General features: G+C 41.3%; 1 protein-coding gene across 1 annotated transcript in view; it reads right to left on the bottom strand.

Annotated features, from left to right (window-relative positions):
- The window catches only part of USH2A (usherin), a 572,584-nt gene that overhangs the window by 300,269 nt on the left and 251,167 nt on the right, over positions 1–21,148 (bottom strand). The window contains exon 30 of the mRNA XM_073338913.2: positions 10,516–10,629. Within this exon, the coding sequence (XP_073195014.2) occupies positions 10,516–10,629 (114 nt within the window). The remainder of the gene's footprint in view (positions 1–10,515; positions 10,630–21,148) is intronic.

Below are 21,148 nucleotides of genomic sequence, written 5' to 3'. Positions count from 1 at the left end.
GCCATCTCACTCTCCCACCATTTGTAGTCTAGCTGACCATGACACAGTAATGGGGAAATAGTAAAAAGTTTAGGGTGAGATTTTCAAAAGCTCTCAGCATTTGCCGTAGCTCACGAAAGCTCATGCTCAAATAAATTGGTTAGTCTCTAAGGTGCCACAAGTACTCCTTTTCTTTTTGCGAATACAGACTAACACGGCTGTTACTCTGAAATCTGATCCCCCTGAAGTTCACAGTAAAACCCACAGAGACCTCTGTGGGAGCAGAGTTGCAACAGCACTAAGAGCCTTTAAAAATACCACCAGCCTAATTTAGGTTTGGTTCAGTTTAATGCTTACCCAAAGCTTTGACTAACTTTTTGATTCTGCAAAATTAGGCTAGAAATCTCAGAAGGATGACCTTTCTCAGGATAGTCCTGGACTGACTGAAAATCAGAATGGGTATTTGAAAATCTCAGAAACAAAATTAAAGGAAAATTATATCCTTACACAGAACAACTCCACTGAAGTCAATGGGAGTTCTTGTCAAGCACCTGATGACAAATTTATGCCTTTAGAACATAAGAATGGCCATACTGGGCCAGACTAACGGTGCATATAGCCCAGTATCCTGTCTTCTGATAGTGGCCAATGCCAGGTGCTTCAGAGGGAATGAACAGAACAGGGCAATTATTGAGTGATCCATCCCCTGTTGTTCCCTCCCAGCTTCTGGCAGTTAGAGGCTTAGGACACTCAGAGCATGGGGTTTCATCCCTGACCATCTTAGCTTATAGGCATTGATGAACCTATTCTCCATGGACTTATCTAATTCTTTTTGAACCTTCACAATATCCCATGGCAATGAGTTCCAAAAGTTGACTGTTTATTATGTGAAGAAGAGGAAGTTACTCACCTTGTGCAGTAACAATGGTTCTTCAAGATGTGTGTCGCTATGGGTGCTCCATTGTAGGTTTGCTTGCGTCCCTGCACTGCTGATCAGAGAACTTCGGTAGCAGTGTCCGTTAGGCCCTCACATGCATGGTCTCTCCTCATGCCCCGGCACATGGCTAACCACTGCACACAGGCTCATCCTCCTCAGTTCCTTCTCTACCACAGAGTCATTGACAAGAACTGAAGTAGAGGGGAGGAAGGTGGCTTGTGGAGCACCCATAGGAACACACATCTCAAAGAACCATTGTTACTACACAAGTTGAGTAACTTCCTCTTCTTCTTCAAGTAGTATCCCTACGGGGTGCTCCACTGTAGGCAACTCCTGAGCAGTATCCCTGCTGGAGACTGGGGCTTCGGAGTCGAGTCAGTTACAGATGACAGTACTGTGGAGCCAAAGATGGCATCAGAGGTGGAGTCCCCAGAAATCGCATAATGTTCTGCGAAGGTATGGACAGATTTCTGTTGTGGGGACATTATTGAGGAAGGCGACAGATGAGATCAACCTTGTGGAGTGTGCGAGAATATCATCTGGAGGTGTCATGTTGTGAACCTGATAACATTGTCTAATGCAGTTTGAGACCCACGTGGAAAGTCTCTGGGCTGATATTGCCGAGCCCTTGGATCTTTCTGCAGTAGAAAGGAAAAGCCTAGGAGACTTCCTAAAAGTCTTCACCCTATCCAGGTAAAAGGCCCGGGAGCTCCTAACATCTTGCGTGTGCAGTATAGCCTCCCTGTTATCATGGTGCGGCTCAGGGTAAAAAGTTGGAAGGTGGATCATTTGGTTAATGTGAAAAGGGGTGGTCACCTTAGGAGTGAATTTCAGGTGTGGCCTGAGCGTGACCTTGTCCCGAAAGAATACCATGTAGGGAAGATGTGCCATCAGAGCTGCTATTTCCCCTATTCTCCTAGCCACGGTGATTGCCACCAGGAAGACTGTTTTCACTGACAGGTGTGTAAGTGAACAGTCGTGGGTTTCAAGGGAGGTCTAGTCAGGCTTTTCAACACTAGATTTAGATCCCATGTAGGGGTGGGATGTCAGGGTTGTGTAAAAAGGTTTACTATACCCCTGAGGAATCATTTTGTGGTTGGGTGTGATAGCTTTGAGTAGCCCTCTGCTTGTTGGTGGAAGGCTGTTATAGCCACTAAGAGAACTTTGATTGAACTGAGAGATAGTCCCCATTTTTTTAAGAGTCAGTGCACAGTCTAGGATCTTTAGAAGAGTAGTGGATGTTGGAGAAATTTGTTGAGAATTACACCAAGCCTGAAATCTGGATAATTTTTGGGGGGCAAATACAGTATGTTGTGGATTTTCTACTATGTAATAATACCTCTTGTACCTCCTCCGAGCAGGAACTCTCTGTGCATTTGAAACATGAAGGAGCCAAGCCTTGATGCAGAGAATCCCAAGGTTGGGATGTAGAGTACATCCTTCATTCTATGAGGGGAGGTATGGAGTGGACTGGAGAGAGATCGGTGGGCATGTCGTGAGCTGTGACAGGTAAGGGTGACAATTCTGTCTCAGCCGGTGGGAAAGCAATCAGTATGACATGTGCACCTTCTCATTTTATTTTTAATAGGACTTTTGATAGTATGGGAAATGGAGGAAAGGCATAGAGAAGGTCCCTGTCCCAGGGAAGAAGGAGATCATTGCCCAGGGAATGATGCCCCATCCCTGCTCTGAAGCAGTTACATGGACATTTCTTTTTCAATAAAGTGGTGAACAGGTCTGTGATCAGTGTCCACCACCATCTGAATAGGCTGTGAAGCACTGCTGGGTGCATCGCCCCTTCATGGTCATGTGGGAACCTGTGACCGAGACTGTCCGCTATTGAGTTTTGTGTGGCCGGAAGGTGGGCTGCTGATAGTGTAATGTGAGAGATGCACCAGTTCCATAACGTTAGTGCTTCTGCACAGACGGAGGGTGATCTGGCTCCTACCTGTCGATTTATGCATGCTATGCTATGCAACATGCATGCTATGTTGTCTATTAGGACTCTCGTGTGTGTTCCCTTGATCAGCAGGAGGAAGTGGGTGCAGGCATTGCTGACCGCCCTGAGCTCGAGGAGGTTGGTGTGGAGGCATATCTCCATGGACAACCATTTGCCTTGTGTTGTAAGGTTGTTTAGATGAGTGCCCCATCCTATGAGGGATGCGTCAGTGGTGAGAAGTACCAACAGGGAAGTTTACAAAAAGGGGATCCCTTTGCAAATATTTCCTATTTTTTTCCACCAGGGAGTTTTTTACCTTGGTGGACAGTGACAGAGGTTTATCTAGTCCGTTTCTGTTTAGTCTGTAGACTGAGCTGAATCACATCTGGAAACACTGCATGTGAAGCCTGGAATGAGGTATTACCACTGTGTCAGCTGCCATATCCCCCAAAAGTTGGAGGCAGTGTCTGAGTGATATTTGGGGGCTGTTTTGTATTGTCTCAATGAGCATAGCTCAGTAGAGGAACCTGTGCTGAGGTAGGAGAGCTTTGGCCTGTAATAAGATGAGATCAGCCATTATGAATTCCAGGCGTTGTTCCGGGATGAAGGTTGATTTCTGGGTGTTGATCTGTAGGCCGAGTTCTGTGAATAAGTCTACAGCAGTTTTGGTAGATTATAGATTTCTAATGAGTGGAGAATGGCCCTGAAATCTTTAAGGGTATAGAGAGATGCCTCAGTATTCTCCACAAACAGCTCAGTGCCTTCAAAGCGAAGGTCTTCAAGAGTTGTCTGCACCCCTTTAGGGAAAGTTGTAACCATGACACACATTGCATGACCACTGTCGCTGTATTGGCCACATCGAGGACTGATTGGAGAGTTGTTTTGGCTACTAGCTGCCCTTCCTGGATGATAGCATAGAATTGGTCGCACAGTGACTCTGGGAGCTGATCAATAAAGCTGTGAGTTCTGAATAGTTGACAGTCATACTTCGCTGTTAAGGCTTGATAGTTTGTGATTCAAAATTGCAATGTGGCTGAAGAGCAGGGCCGGCCCACAACATTTTGGCACCTGAGGTGGGGAGCTCAAACACCACACCCCCTCACTTGGGCCAAAACTTTGAAAGGTTTCAGTTCTGCCTTCTTCCTGTTCTACTACCTGTTCAACTACCTGCCCCAAAAAAGGAGAACTAACAACTTAAAATGCCTTGTTCAAAAATTTTAAGTAACACTTAACTTTCAAATGCCTGAACAGCAAATGTAACTTTTCTTGTCTGCTTAGTAAACACTGGCATTTTTATCTGTTTGAATAATCAAAGTGGTGCTTTCCATGCCTTCTTGGTTGCAAAGATTTGAACTGCTTCCTGCTGAAGGTCCACAACAGTCTGGGCCAGCTCATGCTCTACTGAGATGGTTGCAAGGCCAACCAGCCTCTCCTGTGTCATTGTGGAGCATAGATGTGTTTTTATTAACTTCAGTTTGGAGAAGCTGCGTTCTCCACTGGCAACTGTTACAGGAAGTGTTAGAAGTATGCGCAGAGCAACAAAAGCATTTGGAAAGAGGGTGGTCATCTTCTTTGTGCACATATATTCCAGAAGAGCCTCCAGCAGGAGTTGATCTTGCTGAAATGTATCTTGAAAGGGCTTTCAGTTCATCACCTAAATCACTCGCATCAATATCGCGCATGTCATCATGTGTCAACACTGTCTCTAGTGCCCTGCGTTGCTGGTGTAGGTCTTCTTCAGGTATAGTGAGGAGTTTTGGAATATCATACAACATCCCAAATATATTGCTGTGTTCCTTGAGCTGCATGAAACGTTCTTCAGCTGACTGTATTGCACAATCTAGCACATGGTTAAAGAATTCAACTTTGAATTATTGTTTGGGGTCTCTTATGGGATTATCCTGTGCCTCGTAATCAAAATGTCTTCTTCTTCAGGGACTCTTGTATTCTTGAATGGGTGGGAAAATAGCTTCAGTGTGAAGTTCCTCTGCCAACTTCTCTGCACTCTTCAGAACGTTTTGAAATCCCTCATCTGATCAGTAAGACTGCAGGTATGACTTTGCTTTGTCCAGTTGTTCCATTGCTCCAGATATATCAAGGTCAACACCTAGGAGTCTCTTGCTTACAACATTTATTTCAAACACTATGTCATGCCACAACACTAAGCCACACAGAAATTTGAAGTTATGTATGTTTCTGGTGATTCCATTTCCCCATGCCACTGTTCTTCCACGAACAGTTCCTGTCATAGCATTATCCTCCCTAATGGCATTATCTATCTTCCCAATTTGGTGTTTGATAGGCTTTATTGCCTCCACTCGACTTTCTCATCGTGTGGCACTCAGTGGTTTCAGTGTCAGAGAGGATGTTCCCAGATGTTCCTTCAAAATTTGCGATTGATGAGTTGATGCAGAGAAAAATACATAGATGCTTTGAATTACATTAAAAAATTCAGCAGCCTCGCTAGAAGCTGATGTTGCATCACTGACCACCAAGTTCAATGAATGAGAACTGCATGGGACAAAAAAAGCTCAAGGGTTTAACTCTCAGATCCGTGTCTGCACTCCTCTGTTCTTTCCTCTCATGTTGGCACCATTATTGTAGCCCTGACCTCTCATGTCAGCTATCGCAATTCCCATATCTTCCAGCTTTTTAAGAAGCACATTTGTCAGACCAGCTCCTGTAGTATCATCAATGTCAATAAATTCTAGAAGATGCTCTCTGACAGTCACCATTGCAGGGACATTTTCACTCAGTTCTGCTGTTGTTACAAAATGCACCATTAAAGTCATTTGTTCCATATGGCTGATGTCAGGTGTGCAGTCCAGAATAACAGAGTAATATCTTGCTGACTTCAGATCTGCCACAATCTTCTGTTTGACTTTTGTTGCCATGAACTGTTTGATCTCATTTTGAATTGTTTTTCCAAGGTAGTGGTGTGTGTACATCTGATGAAGTGAGCTGTAGCTCACGAAAGCTCATGCTCAAATAAATTGGTTAGTCTCTAAGGTGCCACAAGTACTCCATTTCTTGGGTGGTGACTCTTCTTAGATGCTCCTGGAGTACAGCATCAAACTCAGCCATCAGCTCCACAATTTTAAGGACGTTTCCATTGTTTGGCACATACAGCTGATCTGAAGTGTCACACAGTGCTGGGTTTTGGGTAGCAAGCATTCTCACAATGGCAATGAGCCTTTTCAGAACATTTTGCCAGTAAAGAGACTCTGATGCAATCTTCTCTTGATGCTGATCATCTATGGTGGACTTTAACGTTAATCTCATCTCAAGCTCTTTCCACCTATGGAATGCTCTCTGGTGATTTGCTGCCTTCTCATGGCATGCCAGATTTCTAGCCAGATTTTTCCAGTCCTTTGTTCCTGTAGAATCCAATGTGGCTGGAACATTATACTGGAAAACTTTGCAACAAAACCAGTATGCAGCATTCTGGGTTTCTGAGTACATAAGCTGTGGCCTCTCCACTTTGTCACCATTGGGTATTTCACACCAGTAATGTGTTAGATGGAAACTTCTATTTTCATTGTCTTTGGGGAACATGAAGTTTTTCACTTGCTGTGGCCCATGCAGTACTAGGAAGTCCCTCAGGCTGCTGCTCAAGTAGGTCCACAGTCCTGGATCATCTAGACTTAAGGAACTAAACTCAGCAGCAGCTGTTTCTTGCACCTCCACCACACTCTTCTCTGAGCTACAATTTTCCTCAGGAAAGTGCATGGTTACATCCATTTGAAATGGAGATATGGATGCTGCAGTACCTGCCATGTCACCTGCACTCTGCCTAACTGGAAGATCAGTCATCTCCTCACCACTCACATCCTCACTTGGGCCAGAAGGCTCACCGTGAACATTTGTGTCTATGTATCTTAGGAGAGCTCCTTCCTGCTTAGATAGAAAAGCTTCCTTTGCTTTCTTTCTTTTTCTGAATGCTGCCCCAGAGGGGTGTTTTCTTCTTTCACTCATGACTGCTGTTCTGTGCCAGCTATAGTGGCTCTCAACACTCAATTGAAGGCCTAACTGGCTCCTACTACTTCAGTTGACTGCCTGTTCTCCTCAAGTGGGTTCAGGGAAGCAGCAGGAAACAGGAAGCTCCCTGAGAAGCCATTGTTAATCAGTCCAGGCTGCTGGGGGTGCTAGAGAGATACATAAGAGGCTCCTCCTCCGCTCTCTCCCTGCAGCTCCTGCTGCTTTTTGTTATTGCCTCTCCCCTTTTCTCCTGCCTGTCTGTTATGTCTCTTGTGCCCTCCTTCCTCCAGCACAGCACTCCATCATCTCTGTGCATCTAGAGCAGAGAGAATACATATGCATCAGCAGCAGACACAATTCTCTACACTCTGGGTCCTATGGCACCCCCCCCACCACAGTCTGGCACCTGAGGCGGCCGCCTCAGTTGCCTCATGGTAAGGCCAGCCCTGCTGAAAAGTAGGCTTTCTGCCTGAAGGGGTCCAAGCATTTCCAGTCCCTATCAAGCGGGATGGAACTCATTTGGTTTTGATGGACCTGGAAGTTTGCCATGTCCATAACAATGGAGTTGGGGGAAGGGTGGGAGAAAAGAAATTCCATCTCCCCAGCCAGGATGTAAATGGACCAATAAAAAAATATTACAAGTAGGCCTCACTGATGCTGGGGTTTGTCATATAGTTTTGCAGGTCCACAAGAGTCTCACTGATGGGAAAAACTATTCTGGAGGTCAAGGAAGAGTGTGGGATATCAAGGAGTTTGTAATGAATGTCCTTGACTTCCTCCAAGGGTATCTGCAGTGTGTCTGCAATCCTTTTGGCCAAGTCCTGGAAGAGCCGGAAATCATTGGCTAAGGATGGTGGCAGGGCATGAATGCCTCATCTGGAGAGGAGGAAGAGATGTTGGTCCTCAGAGTAACTTCTTCCTCAGCTCCACCCTCCTCTTCTTCCATGATCTCTTCTGAAGGTTTCGAGGTTCTGGATGTCATAGCCAAGGGGGCATGTCTCAGGGGCCCACGAGTGAGACTGGAAGCCTGAGACGTGTGGGGGTGATATGCACCCAGGGATCCCAGTATGGCCACTGGGGCAATGGAATAGAGCCCAGTGGTGGCACCAATGGTTGGTCATACGGCAGATTGAGAGTATACCCAAGGAGTCTCTTGATAGCAGATAATGTAGTAAGGGGGTGTGGCCTCCCTCCAAAATTGATGGTGCGGGGGGGAGAGAGAAACTACTCTCCACTCCCTGGTGGACAGAGCTGGGCAGAGCAGGCACTTCTTGAAGCCTGGTGAGTCGCGAATACCCTGTTTGGGGAAGGGGTCCCCAACCCCAAAAAAGGGGGAAAGAAGGTTTTGCTTGTTTGTTTTTTGTTTTGGAAGAGAGATACAGAGGAAAAGGCTCCAACTAAGACTGAGGATACTAAGTAATAAAAATGCTAAAGAAGCTATCGCAAACAGACAGCTAATGGCTCCGTCTGTAGCCAGGGGCAGTTGAGAAGGAACTGTGGGGGATTAGCCTGTGTGTGCTGGTTAGCCTTGTGGCAGAGCACGAGGAGAGACAGCGCATGTGTGGGCCTAACCAACACTGCTACCAAAGTTCTCCTATCAGCAGCACAGGGACACAAGCACACCCACAGGGACACTACTCAAAGAAGTAGTACTTCCTTATGTTTGTTTTAAACCTGCTGCCTATTAATTTCATTGTGTGAACCCCGGTTCTTGTGTTATGAGAAGAGGTAAATAACACTTCCTTATTCACTTTTTCCACACCACTCATGATTTTATAGATATCCACCATATCCCCTCTTACTAGTCTTTTTTCCAAGATGAAAATTGCCAGTCTTTGTAATCTCTCTTCAGATGGAAGCTGTTCTATCCTCCTAATCATTTTTGTTGCCCTTCTCTGTACCTTTTCCAATTCTAATCTATCTTTTTTTAGATAGGGCAAACAGAACTGCACACAGTATTCAAGGTGAGGGAGTACCATGGATTTATATAGGGGCATTATGATATTTTCTGGTTTATTATCCCTTTCGTAATGGGTCCTAGCATTCTGTTAGCTTTTTTGACTGCCACTGCACATTGAGTGGATGTTTTCAGAGAACTATCCACAATGACTCCAAGATCTCTTTCTTGAATGGTAACAGTTAATTTACACCCCATCATTTTGTATGTATAGTTGGGATTATAATTTTCCAATGTGCATTACTCTGCATTTATCAGCATTGAATTTCATCTGCCATTTTGCTTGCCCAGTCACCCAGTTTTGTGAGATCCCTTAGTAACTCCTCATAGTCTGCTTTGGACCTAATTATCTTCAATAATTTTGTATAGTCGGAAAATTTTGCCAAATCACTGTTTACCCCTTTTCCCACATAATTTATGAATATGCTGAACCGCACTGGTCCCAGTACAGATCTCTGGGGAACACTACAATTTACCTCTCTCCATTCAGAAAATTGACCTTTTAGCTAAAACCTGGTTCTAGAAAAGCATGCAATTCCAGAGGGGTAAAGGGTTTTTTTTCCCCCCACACTAATTCACCCATCCCTACAAACAGCTGATCCAAACTTTGTGGCTGAGAACCATGTCTATTTTTAATTCATTAGAAGTGGTGCAGTTTTGATTTTTCTGGTTTGCCTCTAATTTACACCAATTTATGCTGAAGTCTTAGTTCCATGTTAGCACTGTATCACTATTTCTTTATCTAACTTATTAAAAAAAAATGATAAAAACAAAGAGAAGCCTATACTTCCTTCTTAAAAAACACACCACACATCTGATGGGAATATTTTTTTTTTAAGATGAGTTTTCACTCATGGAAGACGAAATACTGTTTTACACATAAGGGTCAAATTATACTGGCATAAATCTGGAGGAACTGCTGATTTCAAGTGGATTACTCCAGCTTTAGACTGATGCAACCGAGAGATTAATTTGACCTGGATCTTATGTTTAAGTGAGATAGGAGTTACATATGCTTCAGATCTTTTGGGAACAGTTCCTCTAGTAATTGATGCACAATAGTTATTGAGCTGGTCTCTAAAGCCAGAACTGTAATATATTTTCTTTCTTGCTGCTCTAGATCTTAATGCAAGCTTAAAAAAACCTTAATTTATGCTTGCAACTTTTAAGTTCCAAGTACAACAAAAAATGCTTAAGAGTTAAGAAAAACAGCAGAAAATTGAGCAGTGATTAATAAATGGCTAAATTGGCGTTTGGAGGTTCCATCATACTAAAATAATTGTTGCCTATGCTAGTGTTTAGCAGTTAAAAGAGACCATGGAATCAACCGTTTGATTCTCAATTTCATACTGTGCCATACAATCAATTCTTTTTAGTCAGACTGTCTCTAGATTTACTTCTGAGCCATAGTAAAATGAGGAAGCTTTCATTAATCTTTCAGATGCTTCATATTAATGACAAGGCTCTTGCATGAACAATGTAACAGCAATTAAAAAGCCCATTAATCTGCATTACAGCTATTAAAGATGCATGTCATTAAAGGGTATGGAGTTTGATTCATTTTCGCACCCCCCCCAAAAATGGAGCAATTATGCTCTGGCAATGCACTTTGTCATCAAATTAGGTTGGGGTTTTCCAGCAAATGGCTTTGCAGCATTTAGCTCTTCTCCTATTTTATTATTCATGACTGAAATGTGGAAGTCAAGACCTTTGAAATTACTTTACCTTCTTGTGGAGTGGAGATGTTCAATGCATGTGAGCTCTCAGTACAGCCAGCCAAAGTGCAAGCAGTTAGGGTTACACCATAGTTTGTGAAGGGTTGCAAGCCTGTCAACATGCCTACAACAGAAGAAATTAATGTTGCATATGTACACTATGCGGTCCCACGTATGTACGTATACAGTCACAATGCTATAATTACATTGTCCAGCAATATATATTTACATAAAATAATATATTTACAATAGTACAGGAGGAAAGGACAAAGCATTAAACCTTGCATTTCTCATGGTTTGAAATAGTTTCTGCTTTTAAAAAATAAATTGTGTTTTGTTCAAAACATTATGCTAATATTGTGCAGCTGGAATCTTCCAGTTATTCTTTTTAAACTAGAAGTTACTTCAAGATTTCAGCAGCTTAAATATACATAACTATTAATTCATCTTTTCTTTATCCCTTCCCCACCATATTATTTTACTTATAAGTTTGTTTTTCCCAAAGAATTTCTAACCTCTTAGATAAAACTGAAGAGATCTTTCTCTTAGGCATGAACGCTGTTCTACAAAGCTTCCCATTTTAATCAAAGACATCAAGCTCCTGGTACCATATGAAACATACCATCTGGGTTCCATTACTTCAGTGGTATCGTATAATCCCCGTGTTAATACACCACCACAGTAACGGAACTCAGCTGACACAGTACCCAAGGATTCAACAAGGAAAGATTTGTATACTTGTGCTTTTTCAGGACTTATTGGTGTCAGTGAAGAGAGGTGGATAGAATTCCGCTGTAGATCAGCTGTGAGTGATACCAATTTGATTTCACTCCTGGATGCACTCCTGAAAAAAATGATCATCCTAGTACTCAAAAAATGTAGGGATAGGTGTAACGATTCAGTGAGGAGTATTGGTGTAGGAAATCTCACAATTATATTAAATTGGAAAATATAGAAGTACCACAGTGAAAGTATACAAATGTTCAAGAAATCTGTCAAAGCATTAGCAGTTCCCATGTCAAAGCAGGTGAAATAATAAAATAATGTGAAGTGAAACTTCAGAAAAAATTAAAAATTAATAAAAAAGGAGATCAGACTCTTGCTGACTTTCAATGTTCACCATATTCTGATGTCCACTATGTATACACTGACTTCCCAGTGTAGAATTTCACCTTAGGTGCCAAATTGTGCTATTTAGGCACTGTCCTGCACTGGGGTGATAAAAAGCTGTACTTTTTCATGAGAAGCTTGGGAAAGAACTTGCAATTGGAAGCTACAAAATTATATTTAGCTGGAAAATGCAGAGGTAAAGAGCTTGCCCTAAGATCCCTTCAGTGCAGTGTGTCATGATGCTGCCTCCTTCCCCTCCTGCCCCCTTTGGGGTGATGTGCGCACTTGGAGATGGAATTAAGTAGTAGTCCCTATCATTAACAATTAACGCAGAAAATTTCCCTTCCTCTTATACAGGACAACAAAGTAAATGTCAAAGTTTGTGCAGTTTTTCTTTGATGTGCACAGGTGACAATCCAAAGAGAGGTGATGTATTCTCCTAGTATTTGCTAAGAAGCTTGTAGACGCTACAATTTTCCAGACCAATCTTTCACTGAAATGGAGATGCTTGGTTTATTCTTGTACTTGACTGAAAAATCCTGAAAGTTTGGCATCTACAAGATCTTTCAATTTATCTCTTTTAGGGCCTGATTCTACTCTCCCTTACAACAGTATAAATCAGGAGTAACTCCAGTCAATGTAGTTCCATTTAAGAGTAAAAATGGTGAAAGATCAATACCATCCCTCTATGATCATAGTTCTTGATTCTGCTAATCATCAGTTGATAATGGAAAGCTGCACTGACACCTCTGAATCTAATGTAAATGCTACAGCAGATACACTGAAGGCAAAGCAGGGTCAGCAGCAGTACCGACAAACTTTGCTTGTAATCTTTCGATGATGGAAGACAGCAATTTGAAAGCACATTGAATAAGCATAAAGTAGGCATTATTGATGTTTTTAAAGTTTTAGCATCCCGTGTAATGCAGAAATGCAGGCATCTGTATTAAACTATTTGGCACCAGCATCTCCAGGGAATCTCTCTGCTAAGCACTAATGCATTTTGCATTAATACTTAACATTGACACATACCTAGTGGGGGGGGAAGGAGGAAGAGGAAAGTAAAACCACACAGTTTGAATTACCTTGAGCCAATAAATAGGTGCATGAATCAATGCATCTAAATCTGACATTTGCATGTTCTCTGCTGTGAGAAGTGTGGAAGGGGATATTTTGTTATACATCAAGTGCCTTTTCACATTGTATTCTGCTGTGCTTTTGAATGCAATTTAGTTGTATTTTACATTTAGCAGCCATAGCCTATTCTCCTTATGAGATAGAGAGTTAATACTCCTTGAATTTCTTCTTGGGGAAGACATTCTGGGGGGTCCCCAATGGCTTCAGGCACCACCAGCAGCAATAGTACATCCAGAAAGATGCCCCAAGCACTGGAGGAATTTTTATTTATTTTAAAAAATGGAAAGATCTTACATGCTGTATCTGCACTGCATTAGATTTTACATATGGAATCATTTGACAGGGATATGAAGGACAGTGGGCATCTAAAAAAGCTTTCTTTTTGTAAATCTTGTTCATTGTTTTTAGTAAAGGCTTATCCAGAGAAATTCTATTTTGACATTTTATAATTCACCCCTTTCCTTTACACGTCACACCCACTATTTTGCTGGCAACGAGGAAGTAGATGAACTGAATAGGTAGGCAATGGAAAGTGCAGTTTTTATTTACATACTTCAACAAACTACTTTTTTTCTCAGCTGCCAACCTAGCTATTTGGCCAGCATCCGCTGTAATCTGTTCTCCTTCATTATGTTAATCTGTGGGCGGAAAGATTGCTGTCATCTTCAAATCGCTTGTACAGCAATGGTAAACACCTTAGCCTGTCTGTAATTGGACAGGTGTCTGCTTTGGTGTCACTTGGCTTTTAATTCAATTAAAGAACTGGCTGCTCTTCTCTCATTACCTGCTCATTTCCCCTGCACTTTTAGTCAGCTATTGAAATTTACACCCGGGGCCTGCCTATCCCAGAGTGCAAAGTCAGCAATCCCATAACAAAGATAATCTTTGATATACGTGCTTTAATTTATAGCAGAGCAAAGAAAAGTATGTAATCTTGTTATAAAACTGCCCTGAGACCCATTTGAAAATGGTAGAGGGTCTTTTAAATAGTTTCTTAATCCTTAATTTGTACACTGTCATGTCAGCATCTCTTAAAGGCAACACTTGACATCCAGGTAGATAGTTCATTTGGCTGCATCACGAAGTGAAACTAACCACACAAAATTCTGCCCTCATATATGCATACATAGCTACCACTGAAGTAAACAGGAGCTGTGTGGATAAACCAGTGGGTGGAATGGAATGCTGAGTAAATGGTACAGTCAAAGCTGCTTGAAATTAGAGAACATTACCTCTGCAATAGAATCATCCTCCCAACATTTGAGTTACGAGATCCCCAGTCTTTTTCAGCCTGCTACTGAAGTACAGTTGAATTCTTCTAGGTTTTAAATTTACATCACAGAATAAGTTCCAAGCCTTAAAATCCACATGGTGGATTAGAGACAGTAAATCAATCCAATGCACCACTCTTTCTGCCCACTAAAAGGAACCTCAGGAAATAAATTAAAGTCCTAACACAGACATTTTGACGCAGTGACCCCATGAAACTGAATAATGTCATTTGTTAAATATGGATGTAAAGTTAACAGTGTAACAGATCCGTAAACCCACACCTAGAACATTAAGCCCACTTGGTATGCAAAACTAGTATTTAATTTTCTATACTTTTATTAAAATGTTTTTTAAATTATTTGTAATATTTAAAGCTGGGATTTAGTAACAGTTTAGGAAAAAAAACACGAGGTTTATTCTCACATTATATGAAATGGGGGAAACATGCATGGAAATGAACAGCAGAAAAGGGTCCACAATAAATTTATGGTAAAATGGAGGTCTGGTAAGATGAACAGTTAGGCGACACTGCAGTAGAATGACTGTACCCAATCGGGCGAGGAATGTGGGACGAACCCCAGCAGCAACAGTTGAGATGTTTGTACACCAATACAAGGAGCCTGGGTAACAAACCGGAGGAACTAGAACTACTGGTGCAGGAAGTGAAACCAGATATTACAGGGACAACAGAGACATGGTGGACTAGTCGTCACGACTGGAGTACGGGTATTGAAAGGTATGGGCTGTTCAAGAAAGAAAGAAAGAAAGAAAGAAAGATAAAGGTGGTTGAGTAGACTTGTATATTAATGCCAAGATAGACTGTAAAGAAATTAGAAGTGATAGAATGGATAAGATAAAGTCTGTGTGGGCCAAAATCACTTTGGGGAAGAAAGCTACTAGAGAATCCCTGATATAGTGCTTGAGGTGTGTTACAGACCACCAGGATCCAATTTGGCTATGGATAGAGACCTCTTTAATGTTTTTAATTAACTAAATACTACTGGAAATTGTGTGATTATGGGAACCTTTAATTTCCCAAATATAGATTGGAGGACAAGTGTTACTAAGTACAGTAGGGCCCAGATTTTCCTGGATGTGATAGCTGACAGATTTCTTCACCAGATAGTTGTTGAACCAAGAAGAGGTGATGTCATTTTAGATTTGTATTGGTGAGTAGTGAGGCCCTCATAGACGAACTGGTTGTAGAGGACAGCCTTGGTTCAAGTGATCCTGAGTTAATTCAGTTTAAAATGAGATCTGCAACAAGAGTTCTTGATTTCAAAAGAGCTAACTTTAATAAATTAAGGGGATTAATTAGGGAAGTGGGCTGGACCAAAGAACTCAAGGACTTGAATGTGGAGGAGGCCTGGAATTACTTTAAGTCATAGTTGCAGAAGCTATCTGAAGCCTGCATCCCAAATAAAGGGAAAAAATCGTAAGGAAGGGTTGCAGACTAAGCTGGATGAGTAAGCATCTCAAACAGGTGATTAAGAAAAAGCAGAAAGCCTACAAGGAATGGAAGACGGGGGATCAGCAAGGAAAGCTACCTCTTGGAGGTCAGAAAGTGTAGGAAAAAAATGTGAACTGCCAAAAGCCAAGCAGAGTGGGACATTGAAAAGGGAATTAAAACCACAAATAAGAGGTTCTATAGCTACATAAATAATAATAAAAAAAAAAAAACAAGAAAAGAAGAAGTGGGACTGCTAACCACTGAGGGTGGGGTGGAGATTAAAGATAATTTAGGCATGACCCTACACCTAAACATATACTTTGCCTCAGTTTTTAATGAGGCTAATGAATAGCTTAGAGGTAGAGGCAGGGTGGCTAATGGGAACGAGTATATGCAGGTAGAAATTACCACGTCCGAGTTGTAAGTCAAACTCAAACACCTTAATGGGACTTAATCAAATCAGATAATCTCCATCCAAGAATATTAAAGGAACTGGCACATGAAATCACAAGCCCAATAGAAAAGACTTTAATGACTCTGTAAACTCAGGGGTTATGCCCTGACTGGAGAATTGCTAACATAGTCCCCACAGGTGTCGACTTTGTGGGGGTGGGAGAGGCTTGACCCCCGGCCTGCCCCAGGCCCTGCCCCCACTCCACCCCTTTCCCAAAGGCCACCCCCCGACCTGCCTTGCCCCGCCTCCTCCCCCCCAGTGCCTCCTGCCCACCACTGAACAGCTGATCACAGCGTGTGGGGGGCACTGGGAGGGAGGAGGAGGAGGAACTTATTGGCAGGGCCCACTTGTGGGTGAAAGGTGCTGATTGTTGGGGCAGCTGGTGGGTGCTGAGCACCCATTATTTTTTTCCCATGGGTACTCCAGCCCCAGAGCACCCATGGAGTTGGTGCCTACAATAGTTCTTATTTTTAAGAAAGGGAAAAAAAGTGATCCAGGAAACTACAGACCTGTTAGTTTGACCTTAATTGTATGCAAGGTCAAACAAATTTTAAAAGAGAAAGTAGTTAAGGACAGAGGCGAATTGTAATTGGGATAAAACTGTAATTGGTTTTACAAAATGTAGATTATGCCAGACCAACCTGATCTCCTTCTTTGAGAAGATAACTGATTTTTTAGACAAAGGAAATGCAGTAGATCTAATCTACCTGGATTTCAATAAGGCATTTGATACAGTTCCACATGGGAAATTATTAGTTAAATTGGAGAAGATGGGGATATATGAGAATTGAAAGGTGGATAAGGAACTGGTTAAAGGGATGACTACAAGAGGTCATACTGAAAGGCAAACTGCCAGCCTGGACAGAGTTTACTAGTTGAGTTCCTCAAGGATCAGTTTTGGGACCAAACTTATTTAACGTTTTTATTACTGACCTTGGCACAAAAAAGTGAGAGTGCGCTAATAAAATTTGCAAAGACATGAAGTTGGGAGGCATAGCCACTGCAAAGGAGGACCGGAATATCATACAAGAAGATGTGGATGACCTTGTAAACTGGAGTAGTAGAAATGAAATGAAATTTAATAGTGCAAAGTCATGCATTTAGGGATTAACAAGAATTTTTGTGATAAACTGGGGACTTTATCAGTTGGAAGCAACATAAGAGGAGAAAGACCTGGGTATATTGGTTGATCATAGGATGACTATAAGCCGTCAATGCAATGCGGCCATGAAAAAGGCTAATGCAGTACAAGGATGCATCAGGCGAGGTATTTGCAAAAGAGACAGGGAAGTGTTAGTACCATTATAAAAGGCATTGGTGAGACCTCATCTGGAATACTGTATGCAATTCCAGTCTCCCATATTTAAGAAGGATGAATTCAAACTGGAACAGGTGCAGAGAAGGGCAACTAGGATGATCCGAGGAATGGAAAACCTATCTTATTAGAGGAGACTCAAAGAACTTGGCTTGTTTAGCCTAACCAAAAGAAGGCGGGGGGGGGGGGGATGGGAGGCGGAGATATGATTGCTCTGTATAAATACATCAAAGGGAAAATACCAGAGAGAGAGTGGAGTTTTTTTAAGTTAAGAGCCAAAGTAGAAACAAGAACAAATGGCTATAAACTAGCCATCAACAAGTTTAGGCTCAAAATTAGATGAAGGTTTTTAACCATCAGAGGACTCAAAGTTCTGGAATAGCCTTCCAAGGGGAGCAGCAGGGTCAAAAAACATAACCAGCTTCAAGACTGAGCTTGATAATTTTATGGAGGGGGTGGTATGATGGGACTTTCTACAATGGCGTGTGGCCCAGCAGTGATTGCCAGTAGCAAAAATCCCCAACTGCTGGAGACAGGACCCGAGAAGGGGAGGGTCTAAGTTACTACAGAGAATTCTTTCCCAGGTATCTGCCTGGTAGTATTGCCCACATGTTTAGGGTCTAACTAATCGCCATATTTGGGGTTGGGAAGGAATTTTCCCCCAGGTCAGATTGGCTGAGACCTTGGGGGCTTTTTCACCTTCCTCTGCAACATGAGGCATGGGGCACTTGCAGGTTTAAACTAGTATAAATTGTGGATTCTCTGTAACTTGAAGTCTTTAAACCAAGATTTGAGGACTTCAGTAACCCAGCCAGAGGTTAGGGGTCTATTAAAAGAGTGGGTGGGTGAACTTCTGTGGCCTGTTGCTAGAAGTGAAGAGCAGTATGCAAATTGGCTATGTCTAAAAGGGGAATTCCCATCACTTCATGCCTCCCAGCAGGATTCTGTTCTCTTTACTTTGGCAGATGCTGTGAAATGGGTACATAATTCCAAATGGAGGATGGAGCTACGTTGCCACTGAGGCATATGGGCCAGTGCTCCATTCAGCAAAATTAGAAAATAAATTCAATGGAATTACCGCACCTTAGTGCAGCCACCTTTTAAATGAAGAGTCTTTGTCAAAGCAGCTGCTCCAGACCATTGCCGTGCATTCCACAAAGGTGTTTCTCTAAGCAGGCATAGGTCTTCAGAGATGGGAATCCAGGCTTTTATGAATACTTATGTGTATATATTATTCACAATAATGGACTGGTTAAATGACCTGATGAAGGCCTGAGTTTTAAATCTAAATTCAGTAAAGGAGCTTTACAAAACAGTCAGAAAATAATCACCAACCCAGGCGCAATATCTATTTGCCCTTTCTGTTCTGATAATGTAAATAATAATGATACTTTCCCTACCTGCCAAAAATGTTCTCATCCCAGGCTAGAGTGCGAGTACAATTTTGTAAGGTTGCATTAGCACAATTTTGTCAGACATATTTAGAATTTTATATTTATGTCATACTCATTTGATGGATTTTACCTTTATTTTTTGTGTTGCAAGAGGTTTTCAAAGCTGACTGAAGTATTTAGCCATACAGTGAATGGGAGTTGAATGGACAATTTCTGTGACAATTTTCTATTTTTTTCTGTGACAATTTTACATTGTTTTCCCCTTGCAGTACTAATTTATGGTGACCCATTTTAAAGCATTTAAATCACATATAAAAGACTAAAACAACACTGTTCATCTTCCTCTCTCCCCTCCAGTGGTTGCGAAACATTTATAAAAGAAAAAAAGTTATAAAACAAGCCATACAAAAAAATTTTTTTTTTAAGATTGTATTTAGTCAATGCTCTAATGACTAACTATTGATACAAAGGAGAATGGCTTCAAGGAAAAGACTTGCACCAAAATTCCTCAAAGCCCAGTTGATAAGGCACTTTCCTCCAACACGGGAGACCCAAGTTCAAATCCCTTCTCCACATCAGGCAGAGAGGGAGTTGAACACAGGGCTCAGACGAGTGCCATAACCGCTGGGCTACAGGTTAAAAGAAACCACCACTGACAAGTTCCCGTTCAGTCATTTTGTGAATGGCACTTAAATCCCAAAATAAATTGAGCCAAAAGTATTCAGTGAATTAATGTAAAATTCATGAATAATTAGGGGTAGATGAAAACTACATTTGTTTGTGAATAAACTATTTATTAAAAAAAATTTCCACCACCACCACCTCCTCCACCCACCCTGCTGTTCTGCAAATAATTTCCTTTGCTTTTGATTTCAGAAAATGCCTGGAAGAAAAACGAAACATTTTGTTCAAAATGAATTTTTTGTCAATTTTTTTTATTTTGAAAAAAAAATATTTTTTATTTTTTATTTTTTGGCAGTTTTTAGTTTGGGTTCAATCTGAGCTCAATTTTTTTTAGATTTTTTCAAAACTACCAGCAAACTGAAAAATCAAATATTCATTTGCTCTAATTGTGAGGACCATACACATATCCATAATCAAGGTTTATCATGATAATGATAGAAGGAAATCACACAGCTTACACCTTATTTCAAGTCAGATGCAGTACATAGCACCATTCATATTTTTATTCTTTCGGCTATGGGCACTGTTTATATAATTTATGCCGGGGCAAATGGTTCAGACCAAAGATTTCCAAATAGCAAGGATAAAGAAAGAGTTGATTTCAGAATCTGTGTATATATGTATTTGTGCGTGTGTGTGTGTGTGTATATATATACATACACACACAGATACACTCATATTTAAATATGATCAGTCAACTGATAGAGTAACAACTTCCAAAAAAAAAATCTGCTCTGGAAAGTACTAATTTAAAACTAAGTTCTATGGTTAATTATTTGCATAACTTAGAATCTGAAAATACATTTTTATAATTATTAAAGAAATAGGTTAAACATGCTGGATTGCATTTTGCATTTTGTGTAGTTATTTACACCTGTGTAAAATGCATTGAAAATGCTAGCATTCTAATACCTAACAGGTAGCTGAGGCAAACTTGTCTACTGTTTAGAGCAGGGAGTCAGAACATCTAAATTCTATTTTTAATCTATGCCATTGACTCACTGTGTGACCATAAGCAAATCAATTCATTAATCTGGGCCTCAAATTCACCCACCTACAAAGTGGGGACAATATTGTATTTAACTACTGTGAGGAGGTATTTTGAAGCTAATGTCTTTAATGTCTTTAAACATGTCTTTGAGACACATGTAAAATAGTATCTGTAAAACTAACTTGTGGTATTATGAGACAATACTGATGGTCAGAAATTGGCCTAACATTTATGTGATTGTTTTAGAGTTGTAACAGACTTGGGTACCTGAGAATATGATGACATACTAACAACAATGAAGTAGGAAAGCACTTTTTCCGCTTGTCTGACTACATTTCTGATTTACTGATGCTTGAAACATCATTTGCAGAAGTAGCAAAATTCAAATGAACAAAAGACCTGGAACCTGTTCTATGGGAAACCAAGTTCCCTGTGGTGTATTGAAGAGTAATCTACATGGTGCAGAACTCTCAAAGATTTACAGGTTCCCTCTCTCTTTTAAATATACTGCATTAGACAGAGAAGTGTCTTACCTGATGGTTCTTATCCAAATACCCAGGCTTGCCATTCCAACTATGGGTTTTGCTTTGCTCTGAAGCTCCAGGAGTCAGATTAGACCTACTGGTCACAGCAAGGAGGCTTAATGTCTCCTTCTGGGAACAACCCACATTAGATTACTTCCAAAGCTGAAATGCATTCTAAGGACTTTGATTAACTATATTGAACCATTAGTATATCTTTTTCTGAGATATCCATGTACAGAGCACAAAAGGCATAAAGGTCTAAAGTAATTACAAATGCATGTCAAGGGAGGGATGGAATGGTGATCATGGATA

This window comes from Lepidochelys kempii, chromosome 3 (assembly GCF_965140285.1).
Source record: "Lepidochelys kempii isolate rLepKem1 chromosome 3, rLepKem1.hap1, whole genome shotgun sequence".
In the NCBI taxonomy this organism is placed as follows: domain Eukaryota; kingdom Metazoa; phylum Chordata; order Testudines; family Cheloniidae; genus Lepidochelys; species Lepidochelys kempii.
The sequence above is the reverse complement of the archived record's forward strand: the minus strand, read 5'-3'. Positions and strand labels throughout refer to the sequence as shown.